This window comes from Cucumis sativus, chromosome 5, assembly GCF_000004075.3.
Source record: "Cucumis sativus cultivar 9930 chromosome 5, Cucumber_9930_V3, whole genome shotgun sequence".
NCBI lineage: Eukaryota > Viridiplantae > Streptophyta > Magnoliopsida > Cucurbitales > Cucurbitaceae > Cucumis > Cucumis sativus.
The window spans coordinates 15,425,849-15,442,698 of record NC_026659.2 but is presented as its reverse complement, the minus strand read 5'-3'; the positions used below and the strand labels follow the sequence as shown (position 1 = coordinate 15,442,698).

General features: G+C 35.8%; 1 protein-coding gene across 1 annotated transcript; it reads left to right on the top strand.

Moving 5' to 3' along the window:
• Nucleotides 1-3,428: 3,428 nt before the first annotated feature.
• LOC101206236 (expansin-A13) lies at nt 3,429-13,243 on the top strand. Its single transcript, XM_004148858.3, has 2 exons — nt 3,429-3,982; nt 12,652-13,243. Exons 1-2 carry the CDS (start codon nt 3,486-3,488, stop codon nt 12,959-12,961), a joined length of 807 nt encoding a protein of 268 aa, XP_004148906.1. The 5' UTR covers nt 3,429-3,485; the 3' UTR covers nt 12,962-13,243.
• The last annotated feature ends 3,607 nt before the right edge of the window (nt 13,244-16,850 follow it).

Sequence of the window (16,850 nt, the reverse complement as noted above, 5' to 3'; positions counted from 1 at the left end):
TTCACCAACCAAGTTATTTTTTTTTCTTTTTATTTTACATATGTTTATTGAGTTGGTTGCTGAGTCATTGAATATTGATGAGGTTGAGTGCTAATGTTCACTAGAGGTGATCAACGAAGTTTGCCGCCAGAGGTGGTAATTGCTTAGAGTTGGACAAAGGAGTTGTCATTGGAGACGATTATTGAAGGTGGTTGTTGGAGTTTGGTTGCTAGGTTGGTCGTCAAAGTTGGATACCAAAGGTGCTTTGTCAGGCCCTGATCCAGAAAAGACGTCCTATTGGGAAAAGCCTTGACGAACAAGTTGTTTGGACAAGTGTTGAGACATCTCGTAAGAAAGATTACGAGAAAAAGCAGACAACACGAAGAGAAAAGTGTTAGCCAAAGGACTCTGTTGTGTGAAGATGAGTAACACAATACGAATAGATGACGAGAAAGGTAAGGCGCTGAGCGAAGTATTGGTTGCATACCGTAAGAAGTATCAGTACCCTAGAGATTGAGGCGAGGAAGTAAGTGTCTTGTCAAGCGACATGACAACACGTTGTGGGAAAAGAAATGATGTTAGTTTCTTTGGGAAGAGAACATGAATAGTCATACAATTAAGAGTTTGGCTTCTCAATGAGATAAGGTGTGCTTCTCAAAGAAAAAATTAAATTGCTTATGACGAATAGACTATGTGTCAAGTTTGAATTGGTAGTGTAATGCGGTATGTGCTAAGACGACATGTGTAATCATAGAAGAAACCCTTGGATGTGAAAGGTTTCTATAAATAGGGCCGAAGAGCCAAAGGAAAGGGCGATTTTTCTAAAAGAAAAAAAAGTGTAGATTTTCCTGATGGGAGCAAAAAAGAATGTTTTGAATGTTGAATGCGGTTCCTTCAGTCGTCGAATGAAAAGAGAAAACTGGAAGCCGAAAAGGGAGAAATCAAGGTTTAGTATTTTGTGTGTGACATCTTGTTTGTTTTAGAAGTTGTTATTTAAGCTTAGTTTTCAGGTACTCAAACAATTGCTTGTGATTGACAAAAGTGATTTGCATATGTATTCAGAATTACATTACAATGTTTTTTTTACGAGCATTGTTCGAAAGAAATGAATGTGGTTTTATTTCCCTCTCTGAGTGATCAAGTATGCTTATAAATCCTATTTTTACGACTGTTAAGATCCATTTCGTGAACGTTTTCTGAAAGAAAAAGAGGTAAACGTTTTCACAAATCTGAGTATTCTTTGAAAGATGGAGAGCATGTTTTATAAGTGGTAAATGGGTTCAAATATTATTTCTAAACCACTGGTTAATCTTTGTTCTAAGAAGTAGTGTTTATACATGATGCATGATGAGTATTCTTTCTTTGTGTTGATGATTACAAAATGCATTATTGACTGTGTTGATCAGTGCTATAAGTAAGCAATGATACTATGTTGTATGATTGTGGCTTGATCTATCACACAATGTTAAATGTTATCCCAAGTAGTGCGTAATACTGGTGAGAGCAAATCCCAAGTCAGCAAGTGGAGAATTCCCAAGTCGAAGCGAGCGTGAGAATGTTATGGCAAGAGGCTGATGGATATTCTAGGTAACTCGTGTGATATTGGCGAGAGCAAATCCGAGGTCAGCGAGGGTAGATTTCCAGGTCTTAGGATGACTTTGCGATTGTGGTCATTGTACAGTTTTGTATTTTATTGTGTGGGTTTTGAATTGTGGTGGTTATGTGTTATGTGTTAACTGTTAGCTGCAACGAACTTCATTGTGTTATGACTTATTGCTTATTTTATTATGGATTTCTTGTGATTTTCCAAAAAGGTTTTCTTAAAACCCGTCGTTCACTAAGTCCATTTGACTTACATTTTAAGTATTTTTCCTCCTTAGGTTAGTTTTGAGGCTGTGTACCCAAACTAAGGAGGGAAGACAAAGTGTCTCTATAGTCTTACATGGAGTGTTAGCCATAGAAATTTATGTTATGCCTAAGGAGTAAGTTGGTAAGCAAATCTTTCCTCAGTGCAGAATGACCAACTCAAAAGGCAGATAAATACAATACCTAGGTTGGTGAAGGCCTAACCCGAAGAGCCAGAGAGCCAAGGAGCTGAGTTAGGGGAAGAGTAGCTCTAACGCGGTTTGCTAAGAGAGGTAGTTGGGCAACCTAGGCGAAAGAGAAAGTGCCACCTTTACACCTCTAGGTACCCTTTACAAGGAGCATTACTAGTGGCGAAAAGCAAGAAAGAAGAAGGACGTGAGAAGATCAAAGGGTGTAATTTGTAATTTATACTTTTGTAAGCTTTGAGTTAATAAAGGAAGAAGTTCAAGTTTTCCGATGTGTCATATATGTATGTCATTTTTCTATAGCTGTTTTCGTTGTAAAAGAAGTGAAAGTCTCAAGGCTCCAGTGGAAGAGCTTTGCTAAAGAGACAAGAGAAAAGAGTTATTCCACTTACCAGGTGTTTAGCGCGTTACCTCACGAGAAGTATGCGATGAATGTCTAGGTCACATACCATCCATTTGATCAAGATTTACCTCCAAGTTTTGACCGCGGGGAGCGACATTTGGGGTGAGGCATGACATGCTTGTTAGAGCATGTTGCGAATAACGATAGTTGTCAGGGGTGGTCATTAGAATAATTAGTGGTATGAAGAAAAATAAGAGACGACAAAGTTCTTTGATAATATGAAAACTCTAATAGTAAAACATCATTGGAGAGGAGTACATCGATCTCGAAAACATGAAAGAAAAGAATGAGATTATTTTTAGCAATTTCCAGGCAAAGCATAAGAAGAGGAATTACATTTTTATGGGTTCGGAGAACTCATATGACAATGTATCAAAGAGATCATATTCAAGAAATTACAGAATAACTAGAGAGAGAATACGAAGAGAAAGATAGGTGAAGCCCCACGGAGTGGTTTAGAGGTCTCGTGGATGCAACTCTTTCTTTCTACACCTTTCTTGCTAGATTTCTTGCTTAAGAACCCATGGTTGAGGATTAGAGAGAGGAATGGTATATGTGAAGGAAGAAAGAAGGTAGCTGGAGTAGGGGCTTAGTTTGCTTGCCTCCGACCCATCAAAAGGAAAATTTCTTCTTCTTCCTTTCTTCCAATGCTGAGGACGAGTTGTTTGAGATGGAAATCAACCAAGTCAAACCGCGTAGAAGGAACTGAGTAGAATTCTATAAAATTATTGACAGATAATGGAACACCCCTTGGTTCACACCAAAAATAGTGTGAAAAAGAAAAAGAAAAAGAAGAAGAAAAGTTTACAAAAGGAGAAAAATAAAGGCAGTCTTTTCCTTTCCCCCTCGATTCCATAACCGACATGAGGAGATAAAAACTATTATTCTATGCGGAACCAGCAAAACTATTCACTTCAATTAATTTTGTTTTTCTTTCTAACAACTTCCTAATCCTTTTTCTTACAATAATATAAATTAACACCAATTTCAAAAATTGGAAATTATAATTTTATTTTCTTCCTCACTTTGCCCCCCTCACTCTCTCCGGACTGATGTCGCCATCTCTTCCACTTCACTTCCTCTTCACTGTCGCAGCACTTCTCACATCTCCAGTCTCCTCCCATTTCTCTTCTACAACCTCCTCCCCCTCCCCGGATTCCTCCCCTTCCCTCTCCGACTGGAGATCTGCTCGTGCCACCTACTACGCCGCCTCCGACCCTCGCGATGCGGTCGGCGGAGCCTGTGGTTATGGCGATTTAGTGAAGGCAGGCTATGGCATGGCCACTGTGGGGCTCAGCGAGTCGTTGTTTGAACGCGGACAGATCTGCGGTGCCTGCTTTCAGCTTCGCTGTGTGGAGGACCTCCGGTGGTGTATTCCTGGAACCTCTATCATTGTCACTGTTACTAATTTCTGTGCGCCTAATTATGGCTTCACGGCTGAGGGTGGAGGCCATTGTAACCCTCCTAATAAGCATTTTGTCCTCCCTATTGAGGCCTTTGAAAAGATCGCTATCTGGAAGGCGGGAAACATGCCTGTTCAGTATCGGAGGTATATACTCCACTCCTTCTTTCTTCCGGCTGCTTTCATTTTCTTTTGCTTAGTCTAATTGGTTTAATTGAGGATTGAAATGTGTAAAGAGATCTGTGTTTGCTTTACTTTGTACTCGAATTTTACTCGCTTGCTAACACTTCACATTGCCTTTACATGTCTTGACCTCTTATGTTTTATTTTTAAATTTGAACTTATAATTCTACTCAACCGTAATCATCGTGAAGTTTGTTCGGTACATGATTTTACGTATGATTGAACCATCTGATTTATCTGACTCTGTTACCATATGTATACATTATCACTCTAGATTCTTTCAGCTATAGTGGTGGACTTGCCAGACTTTCAATCATCAATGTGCTAGAAAGCCACATTGTGCACTTGACAGCCTAAAAATTATTTAGCGTATTTAACCAAAATAGTAAGCTTCATCAGAATTGATGTACATCTTAAGACATAGTTAACCTTCCCTATATAGAGCCCAATTAACCAGTTAAGGTCAGAATCTCAAGCCTTCCTCAACGTAAATGCATCTGATTCAAGGAAAAATGAATACTACAATGTGATAGTTCCATATTAGAAGTGTTATGAAATCAACAAATAAAGAATATAAAAGAAGGAAAAAAGAACTGTAAAAGTAGAGAATCAATGTACAAATCCGTGTTGTTCACTAGTACTGTCTTATGTCCACGGGCAAGAGGGATAACAATTTTATTTGAGAGAATTGTCCTTACTTACATAATGTAGGCATCTCTAGGGTTTAGAGTTTATATAGTGCATTTCTCTAAATTCTAGGGTCACAAACGTAAATAACATAGAGATAGCAAATATGTAAGTAACTTAAGTTTTGGAGCCATTGCCTCGAACGCCCACCAGGGCGCGCCGCCCCTGGACCCTAGCTTGCTCATTGGTCAGCAAAACCCCTGTATTTGGTCTTTCAAAGTACTAGACAACAAATTCGAGGGATTCCAACAAGAAAGAGAAAGTACAAGTGTGTTAGACCTTTACTTTCTAATTAGTTAGCTTTTAATAGCTATAGCTTACAGCCTTGCACAATCTTCAAGGCCGCAAGGCTTTGCTTTTATAAAGAGCTTATTGAAGACAGCTGTCCTTACTTCCATACACATGACCTTCCTATTTTCTAGCGAATGTGGGACACTGCTGACATTTTTGGTAGTGGTGATAATAACCTTAAACTAGTTTGAAACACCAAGCTGTGTTTTGGTATTATGATAACAATGAATGAGTAATCACTCGCAAGAACTCTATCAGTTAGTTTGGTAGAGAAACCTTAAGATGTATGATATTCAAGTTAAAATTGATTGTCTTGTGGGGTTTAGAGGCCGAGATCCTTGTAATGATATGATCACCTTTTTTAGCAACAATGTTTTGAATGATGTTACTGTCAGTTGTTTTGTTGGGAAACTGTAATTCTTGTTGGACTTTGGAGAGAGTTGTGATGTTTATGCTACAATAGCAAATTCATGTCAATTAAATATATAAGGACTCAAAATGCAAGGACATTACAAAAATGAAGAAAAGGTGAAAGACAATACTAGGAAGCTTCATATAGGTTAGATGTCTTAATTCCAGAATCTTTTTAAACCATCTTCTCACAACCTAGATGGAGTTTCTTGTAAAATTCTTTGTTATGGTGAATAATATAGTGTTATATTTACCTTCACCCATCAATTTAAGCTTTTGTGTCAATTGGTGATTTAAGATGGTATAAGAGTAAGGAGTCCATGAAGGTCTTGTTTTCAAACCTCTACAATGTATTTCTTCTCCCAATTAAAATTGGTTTTCACTTGTTGGGTTTTCTATATTTCAAGCTCCCAAGTGAGGGGAGTGTTGAATAATATAATATTAAGTTTTTCTTCACCAATCAACTTAAGCTTTTGGGTTAATTGGTGATTTAAGAGTAATTGAAGGGGTTCCTCTGCCGCTCTGTGATTCTTTGAAGCTTTAAAGAGTCTGGTGGATGAATCTTGCAACCTTGATGGGTCAATAAGCTTCTGTCACCAGCTTGTATTGTAGTGTGGCTGATGGGTTGGTGGATGAGAAAAGGTGAGGTAATTAAAATTGAACTAGTGAAAGCATGTGATATAGGGTTCACTTGGATTTCATTAGATCTGTTCTTAGAGGGAGAAAGACTTTAGGTTGGCTTGTAGTAGCTGGGCAAACAGCGGAATTTGGATGCCAACTTTTGCTATTTTCCTATATGGTTTCCTCATGAGAGAATAAAAGCTTCATGGGTACTGTTCAAATAGATCTTTCCTCAATTTCCATTGTTCATTGTGTTTGTTTTTAATGCTTTGAGTTCATTCTCGATCTAGAATATTGTTTTCTTAGCTGTAGTTGGGAAATGATGCTGTACTCTTTGCTGAAGTTAAAGTGGGCAAACTCCTAAATTCTTCTCATTATTAACTCTTTTAGATTGCAAATGAACTTACATACTTCAGTTTGTTGGTCCCATATTTGCTCTTTTGTGTATGTTGGTATTCCATGCTTTTGTCCGGTTGGCCTAAGATTAAATTTTAAAGCAATGAATTCAGTGAAGTTTTTTTTCTCAACTTTTTTTTTTTGTAAATGAATTGAACTGCGAAGATAGTCAGTCACCTCGTGAATTCCTTTATGGTTTCCATCCCCCTTAGAAGATGTGATTTCGATTAGGAGACTGAAAGAAAAGAAACTTGGTTAATGACTCTGGTGCTTCCCCAATTAGATCAATTCTCTTTGGTACTGGACTACTATCATAAAGTATGGCAAAGACCCTCTTTGTTGGAGTACTTGTACTTGAAAAGCTAGAAGAAGCAGAAAACCATGTTTCCATTCACACTATCAAGTGCCAGCCGTTTCCTTCTCTAATTTTAAGGTCCGTACAGATAGAGTTCCCTTAGTTATCCAGAAAAACCTTGGATTGACAGTGATTCACTAACGTCTGTGCTTCCCATAGACACGTAATTCTAAGTCAAAAAGGTACCGGTTCATGACTGCTGGAATGGATGTGTAAGGAACCCTCATTATATGGAGCTTACAAAGGTTCCTCATTATATGCAGCTTGGAAATATGTGCCTCCACAATACAACCAGCTTCAGATAATATCAGGTCTGTCTCTCCTTGCCCCGCTTTTGACCATTTTAATCACTCAAGCTTCACTGATCCTAACACTAAAGTCACTTTAGTATGAGGAACTCCATGCCATTCAGTTGAGTCAATGCAGAAGCTATCAAATACTGAAATTATCTCTCCTTATAGTGTCAGCAGTGAAGACTCTCCGGGTTTAACTCACATTCAAGATGATAATGCAAATGTTGAAATTGAAGCAATGGATCTAATTTTCCTTTTCGAAGTGGAAGGTGGTGTTTTTAGTAATTCCCTTTCTCTTCCCCAATCAAATCAGTGGAAATTCCAAAGGAATTGTTGCCAATTATTAGACTGTGATGTGATGCTGGTTTAAGTCAGTGTAGTGTATATGCTCAAAATTTTTACCCATGAAGATCATTTCCTGGAACACAAGAGGCCTAAAAGATCCAAATAAACGTTCCGCTCTTAAGAAGTTTATAAAAAATCATCACCCGGACATGGTGCTAATCTAAGAATCAAAAATGGAAATTCTGGAAGTAAATTTCATTAAAACAATTTGGAGTTCTATGGATATAGGATGGGAATCAGTGGAATCTTATGGCGCTTCTGGAGGCATTCTTACCCTATGGGATAAAAGTAAAATCACAGTGGTGGAAACCATAAGAGGACATTATTCCCTCTCAATAAAATGTGTAACTTTGTGCAAGAAGTGTTGTTGGGTTACCAATGTTTATGGTCCATGTGGTTACAGAGAGAGGAAACTTGTTTGGCCAGAATTATTAACAATTACAGAATGTGGAGAAGAGGCTTGGTCTTTGGGAGGAGATTTTAATATCACTAGATGGGTCTATGAGAGGTTTCCAGTTGGCAGAAGCACAAGAGGAATGAGACAGTTTAATGCCTTTATAGATTCTGCCAATCTAATGGAAATTCCCCTTCAAAATGGCAAATTTACTTGGTCAAGAGAGGATCGCAGTGCTGCAAGATCTCTGTTGGACAGATTTTTTATTAACAGTAAATGGGATGATGAATTTGAAAACTCAAGAGTGACCCGTAAAGCAAGAACCTTCTTCGATCACTTTCCTTTATTATTAGAGGCAGGTGCAATACTATGGGGGCCATCCCCATTCAGATTTTGCAATAGTTGGTTGTAGATAAAAGAGTGCAACAAGGTTATTGAGGAAGTCTTGAAAATCGCCCTCCCAGACATTGGGTGGGCTGGTTTCATTCTTCATGACGTAAAGTGAAATTTGCTGTTAAAAATTGGCATGCTACTCATTTGATTGATACAAAAGCAGAAAGAGGAAAGGCTTTTGAGAGAGTTAGAAATAATTGATGGATTTGCAGAAAGTGTTGGTCTGAATGAAGTGGAATTGGCTCACAAGTCAGCTATACAAACAAAGTTGCTTTGTATTTACAGAACCGAAGAAATAAATTTTATACAGAAAAATAAACTAAATTGGCTTGCTATAGGAGATGAAAATACGGGCTTTTTTCACAGATTCCTTAATGCAAAAAAAAGGAAAAACCTAATCACAAAATTGGTGGATGAGCAAGGGGTGATAACGAAGTCTTTTCTCGACATTGAAAGGGTGATATTGTGGTTCTATGAAGACCTGTATAAAAAAATTCTAGGAGTCAGATATCTTCCTTTTATTGCAGATTGGCCTTGTGTCTCTGTTTCTCAAAAATTTTCACTAATCAACAGTTTCTCTGCGGTGGAGATTTTCAAGGCAATTAAAGCATTAGGAGGCAATATAAAGCACCCAGACCGGATGGTTTTACTACAGAATTTTTTGTGAAACACTGGCCAGTTCTAAAAGAAGGTTTGATGAGATTGTTTGAAGAATTCCACAGAAATGGTAAGCTCAATGCTTGCATTCAAGAAAACTTCATTTGCTTAATTCAGAAGAAAGAAGATGCGATTCATGTTAGAGACTTCAGACTCATTAGTCTCACAACCATCACTTACAAGGTGGTTGCCAAGGTACTAGCAGATAGGCTTAAAGGGGTAATGGATTCAATAATCAGCCCTTTTCAAAGCGCGTTCATTGAAGGTAGACAGGTTTTAGACCCCATTCTTATAGCTAACGAAGTTGTAGAAGACTATCAAGCCAAAGGGAAAAAAGGGTGGATTTTGAAACTAGACCTTGAAAAGGCCTTTGATAGGGTGCATTGGGGCTTCCTCGTAAAAGTTTAGCCCAAAATGGATTTCTTGGATTATGCGCTGTATAAAAAATACCAAGTTCTCCATTTTCATCAATGGTAAACCGAGAGGAAGGATTGTGGCTTCAAGGGGAATTCGTCAAGGTGACCCTCTTTCCTCTTTCTGCTAGTAAGTGAAGTGCTAGTAGGTTTAATAAATAAGCTGTATTTGAACGGTCACTTTGAAGGTTTTTTGGTGGGAAAAGACAGAATTCATATCCCCTTACTTCAGTACGCCGATGATACCATTTTGTTCTGCAAATATGATGAAAACATCCTAATTAAGCTCAAGTAGACCATTAATCTGTTTGAATGGTGTTTTGGCCAGAAAGTGAATTGGGAAAAATCAGCATTAAGTAGAATCAATTTTGGGGATGATGACCTTTCTCGCATGGCTGGAAAATTGGGCTGTAAAATGGAAAAACTTCCATTTTTGTACCTGGGTCTTCCTTTGGGAGGATATCCTAGGGAGAAATTGTTTTGGCAGCCAGTTGTAGACAGAATTTACAAAAAACTGGATAGATGGAAAAGATTCAATATTTCAAGAGGTGGAAGGCAAGTTCTTTGCAGCTCAGTTTTGGCCAACCTCCCTACTTACTATCTCTCCATCTTTGCCATTCTGGAAAAGGTAATTTCTGATTTCGAAAAGCTAATTTGAAATTTTTTTTGGGAGGGGAATTCTGGCAGCAAGATTAATCATTTGGCTTCATGGAAAAAGGTCAAGCCTTCTCAATTAGACAGGGGGCTAGGTTTGGGCGGTTTAAAAAATAAAAACAAGGCCCTACTTGCTAAATGGGGTTGGAGGTTTTTGAAAGAAGACTTCGTGTTGTGGCGTCAAGTAATTAAAAGTATACATGGCTGCACAAAATTTGATTGGCAGACTCTAAACAAATCAGGAAACAGTCTTAGAAGCCCATGGATCAGTAGCTCTCGAATGGGAAAAGGTGGTTGAGTTGGCAACTTTTAAAACAAGGAACGGAAGGAGAGTAGCTTTCTAGACAGATTTGTGGATAGGTTACCTTTTAAATCTCAGTTTTCGCATCTTTTCAGATTAGCTCTGCAGCCAAATGATTCAGTTGCTGCCCACTGGGATTTTGTCACTAAATCTTGGTCATTAGTATTTCGAAGATTGCTTAAAGATGAAGAAATTCAAGATTTCCAACGTCTTTTAACACTCATATCTCATAAAGATCTAATGGACTTGGATGACAGGAGAGTTTGGTCATTAGAATCTTTAGGCCATTTTTCAGTTAAGTCCCTTTCAAAGCATCTTTCTCCCTCTTCATCTTTGGAAAAAGTTTACTTTAAATGTCCTGCAGTCCAAGGAGAATAAATGTCCTGGTTTGGATTATGGCAGTGGGTTCTTTAAATTGTTCCGAGACTATGCAAAGGAAGCTTCACAGTACATGTTTGCTGACTTCAGTGTGCCCCCTTTGCTTGGAAAATAGTGAGCTATTAATTCACCTATTCATTTTCTGTCCCTTCTCATCAAATTGTTGGTTTAGCATATTTTCTATGCTCAAATCAATTTGGGTCTTTGATGGTTCGTTTAGTGCCAATGTGCGCCAATTACTAAGGGAGCCTTATTTATCAAAAAAAACCTTTTCTAATTTGGGTTAATTTGATAAAAGCGATTCTAGCTAAGATTTGGTTTGAACGTAACCAACGCATCTTCCATGATAAAAAAAGGAATTGGGCTGACATCATAGAGATTTCTAAAAGAAATGCAGCAACTTGGTGTTCTTCAAATGCAGAATTCAAAGATTACTCCATTCAAGACATCTGCCTCAATTGGACTACCTTCATCGAATAGTTTGTAGTTTGGACGGGTTTTATATGTATTTCTGCCGTTTTGTTTTTCCTTTCAGTCTTGCTTTAGTCTATCATAGGTAGCTTTCGTAGTTATTTTGGTGGTTACTTTGGTCTTTTCATGACCTTAGTATTGTTCTTGTTTTTTGGTCTTTTCTTTGTATTTTGGATATGATGAGGGTGCTATGGGGTGTCAACCTAGTTGAGATGTCCGGGTGCACCTACTGATCCTTTCTCTCTTTCTCTCCCTCTTTTCTTGGCTTCCCTATTATTCTCATTGTATAGCTCTCTTGTACATTGAGTTTATTAATAATAAAGAAGCTTGTCTCCTTTTCAAAAAAAAAGAAAAGAAATTCTATTAAATACTTGAACCTCACTGTAGGCCCTTGCATTAGAGAGTTAATACTAGCGATCAGGTTCAAAAAAGATTATCTTTATGCACATCTAGGCCAATTAGTGCGGAGCAATCGTAGAATGGTTTTCCTGTTCTTTTCCGAAAAAGAAGAAGATAATAATAATAATAAAAATGACATTTTCAAATATGACAATGAACTAAAATATTTACAAACTATATTAGTGTCTATCAATGATATTGATAAACAAAAAGAATATCAATGTCTATTAGTGATATTGAAAGAAGTCTATCATGGATAGATACCGAAATTTTGTTATATTTTGTAAATATTTTCAACAATTTTGTCATTTACAATAATTTCCCTGAAAAACTTCAAACACATGGTGATGATCATAATCACTTTTTTGTGCATTGTACAAATTTTGTTGCTGATTGTTGACTCTGTCGAGATGTTCTCTCTATTTTCAATTTAAGTGGTGAGCCTTCCACTATTTATATCTTTTGGACAAACCTCTTTATGGCCTTATGTTCAAAAGGAAGCTAAGTCTACTCCAAATTCCATTGTAGCCACATCTGATATATAAATAACAGATTTTTCTCCAACATCCTGAGAACTTCTGATGAGGTTGATATAAAAAGAGACAAGAAATGAAAAGAATAAAAGAAAACTTATGTTGAGATTCTTGACTAGGTGAAATTGGTGATTTTTCTGTGTATCCTTTCCATAGTTCTTTTGCTTTGTGCCAATTAGAGTAGTTTCGCTGTAAATTCCTTTTGTGGATAGATCTATCCTTCCCCCTCTCTTCTGCCTACACCAAACGGCTTAATGATACCGTTCGGTATTTTGTTTTTTGGTTTTGAAAATTATGTTAAATTAAGTAATAAACAGTACTTCTACTCATAAGTTTCTATGTCGGCTTTATTCAAATTTTCACAAACATATAGTTTTTTATTTTTTATTTTTTTTTAAAATAGTAGTTTTCAAATTTTTGTTTTTGTTTTTGTTTTCAGAATTTAGGTAAAAGTTGGATTGCTTATTCAAATAATGTGGAAAGTACAATTGAACAATTGAGAGAAAACCATGACCAAATGGGGCCTTTATTTTTTCTTTAAAAATAGCACATTAGCAACATATAATTTGGTGTATCGTATTGCCTCTGCTCCATCTTCCTAAATCAGTGAGTCTCAACCTCTGTTGATATGATTACTGCAGGATCAAATGCCGAAAGGAAGGGGGTATTCGATATACAGTTTCTGGGTATGGCATTTATCTCTCAGTGTTGATAAGTAACGTTGCGGGCGCTGGAGATGTGAGTGCTGTAAAGATCAAGGGCACGAGAACTGGTTGGCTTCCGATGGGTCGTAACTGGGGGCAAAACTGGCACATTAATGCTGATTTGAACCATCAAGCCCTTTCGTTTGAAGTCACTAGCAGTGATGGAGTAACAATTACATCCTACAATGTTGCTCCAAAGGATTGGAACTTTGGGCAGACTTTTGAAGGCAAACAATTTGAATCTTGAAATTTTCCACTCTTGTAATTTTTGTCTGTAAAAGTTTTTAATTAGTTTCTATTTTCTATAATTCCATTAGGCATTTACAAAAGGGTTTTTCTTCTTCTTTATTTCGGGTGCTTAATTTATCCCCTTTTTTCTTAACCGAAGGGTAATAGGTTTTGAGTTTCATATCTTCATCATCAATTGTACAAGAACAGTGCTCAACTCGAGAGGTTTTGGATGGTATTTGTGAAGGATAGGCGTACGGAAATTCAATCTAAATTATATTATTAAGGGTTTTCTCTTAAATTTATTATTATCTTTTATTTAGTATAAGCTATGATAGGCAATTTCAATCATTCACTTAAAAATGGGCAATAATATAGTGTAAACTAGTTTAAGCTGTTAACAATATTTTCTACTATAGGAACTATAGAAGCTAGTGGTGAGATGATGGACGAATGAACTAAAGTTCGTTGGCCGCAGAACGAGAGGGATCAGCCAATGTTGATTTGAAAAACTTTCAATTCGAGAAATTTCAATTGACCATAATTGGTTTGCTAGTGATTTGATCGAAAAATCGATTTCGATCAATCGATGATTTCCTTTACAAAGATGGTAAAGGAAAAACCAAATAAGGAAAGAAATGTAACCGAATAAACATAGCAGAAAATCGAATTAAACTCTTGGGTGGCAAAATGCTAAAATATTCAAATCAACCTAATATTCATCTCAAACAAGAAGATAGGATGGAATTACATTAATCATCACTATCAAGAGTAAATAAATTTTGTTTCTTAATTAAGCACTCTACAAGTTGTTAAAAATTTAAATTGTATTACAAGAAAAATGGTGGCATGTAACCTTGGAAGTCATTTTAAAAATTTTAACCTCCTAAACTGGTATGAGAATCACTAACAAAAGTAATCTACACATGGAAAAGACTAAAAAGACATATAATTTACATTATGAAGAGTCTTAAATCCAAAAATTAAGGTTCCCTTTGAATTTACAATTTCAAAATTTGTGGTTGATGGTAAATTTGAAAATGTAATAATGTATTACTGCATGTTCATAATTTTTTCAAAAAAATTTCAAAGCAAAATTTAGAAACAAAGAAAATAAAAATTAATTGTTTTTGAAAATGTGTTTTAAGGGTTGTTTTTAAGAATAATTATACTGACTTTTGTGTTTTCTTGTATTTAGAATGGAAGAGAATGACAGACCAAAGGGACATAAGGTATTGGAAAGTCTACCTAATTAATCTCTATGCATAAATGAAACTCTGATTGAAGTAGCTTCAAGTGTAGTATTCACGTTTCACTACTAATAAATGAAGTTGGAGCATATTAAATGCCACTCCATAAAATAAATATAATGCATACAATCTATAACTACAAATGGAAAATAGGTCATATAGATGACCATTTATTGGAATGAATAGCAATGGCAATAGATGACTTCAAATGACCATGCTAGATGACGATCTCTCTCCTTCTCAGTCTCTCTCTTAACTGTTTTGGCCTTCTCCTTTTCAGTTTTGTGAATACAGAACTGGAAGTTGATTTTTATAGGAAAACTACGTCGAAGACGTCGGAATACGTCCATATTCTCCAACGTCATAAGTAAAACGTTGGAAATAGTTTCCACCTATCCCTATGTTTTACTAATGACGTTGGGCATAGGATCCACCTCTCATGATGCCTCTTGCATGGCGTTGAGGGAAGTTGAAAGATTATTTTATAGTATACTTTCTCGACATAGTCAATATAAATGTTAGCACTACCTTTACCTTTCCCAATGCTCTATACACAGACGTTGGAGAAATGCGATAATTAAATATTTAATTTTGTCTTTTGTCGATGTTTTGAACTATGTCATCGAAACTACTAGTCTTGGCCGACATGTATGTTTTATCGTCGGGGATGGGGCATTTTTTTCAATGGTGCGTTCACTGACACCTATTACAGCGTTGAGAAAGCTTCGATTTTTTGTAGTGACCATTGCACCTTTAATCTGTAGATCCATAACGTCTCCTTGTTAGTTCAATAAGGATAAATGAGAATAAAATTTATTTTAGATTAATTTGAATTGTTCAAATTGATTAAAATGAATAAATTATATATGATACAATTAATTAATTAATTAATTTATATATATATATATATATATATATATATAATGTTTTTGTTTTATTAGAGAAATTACGATTTACATAATAATAATAATAATATGGATAAAATTCATAAATAAACTCTAAGTTAAAATTAATATGAATCTATTCATATTAGGACTATAAATTATACGAGGGAACTAAACCATTGGTTATATTATATATGATATAATATAAAGTTTATATTATATGAGATATAATATAGTTTAAATTTATATTAATTTTCTTTTAATGAATATAAATTTAGTTAATAGAATAACTCATTTGAACGTTACCATGTTTAACGAGGACTATTTGATAACTCCTCTGCCTATCTCTCTTAAATGGTTAATTAAGATTTAGAAAGAAAAATTACTTTTTCCCTCCTCTTTAGGTTTTTCAAGATCTCTATGCAATTCTTTTAAAATCTCTCCTTAAAAATAGAAAAAAGTTTCCTTCGCCAAAACATTATCACATAAGCTCACATCTTTATGTGTGATTCTCACCATGAGAATAACACGAAAGACTTTTGTGGTGTTCTTAGGTGGAAACTAACCTTAGGAGGAATCTACAAAGGTTAGTTTCCACCTCCTCCCTCCTCCTCATATAGGTATGTTAATTCTCAAATATGTGACAAACCATAACGTGGTTTACACCTTCTAGGCATATGACACGATTAATCTTCCATGCACATAGGATGTTTATCCTAAAAAGGCACATGACAAGCTTAGCACCCTAGAATGACACATGACACCACAAAGACAATTTAAAGTGGTATATTGATACAATTTTGGTCGGGGTTGGCTAACTTTTAGGTTTCACCACTTGTAATAAATATCAAGTATTTATCCTTTCATAAATTGTTTTCTAACCTAATTTCGTGGTTGTGTTATGAGACCCCTCATCAATTTTATGTTTTTGAGTCATTTATTGGTTTGATTTAAGATTTTTTATGTTAGACAAAATTTAAGTTTTGAATGTTATTTTTCGTGAATACTTGGGATCCCCATAAAATGTTTCATTTTGTTTTTTTAAAAGAGAAATTTTTACATATAGAAAAAATGTCAAACTGTTTACAAAAATAGCAAAAAGGACTGATAAACTTCTATAAGTTTTTATCGATGATAAGTATGCATCCATTTTTTTCATTGATAGTATCAATGATAGACTTCTATCAACCTCCGATAGTGATAGACTTCTTGTTGGATTTAAGATGACAAAAGATCTTTTACTGCAAAAGGTGTTAGAGTCAAAGAACTATTAGTACTTGTGCTTATGGACCACTGTGAACCAATGAATGTCAAGGCGAGGAGGGTATGATTATTTCATCATTTTATTGATGACTATTCTAGATATGACTATGTTTCCCCAATGAAATATAAGTCAAAAGAACTTGAAAAGTTCAAGGAGTATAAGAATGATGTTGAGAACCAATTAGGTCAAATAATCAAAAGACTTCAATCAGATTGAGGTGGTAAGTATATGGACTTGAAATTCAAAGACTATATGATAGAATATGAAATTCAGTCTCAACTCACTGCACCTGATGCGCCTAAGCAAAATGGTGTATTGGAAAGAAGAAATCAAACCTTGTTAGACATGGTTCATGTAACGATGAGTTGCTCAATTTTTAGATTCTTTTTGGGGACATGCATTGGAGATTCTGATTATATTTTGAATAATGTTCCCTAAAAAAATGTTTTAGAAATACCATATGTGTTATGGAGAGGGTGTAAAGGTAGCCCCACTTTAGAATCTAGAGAT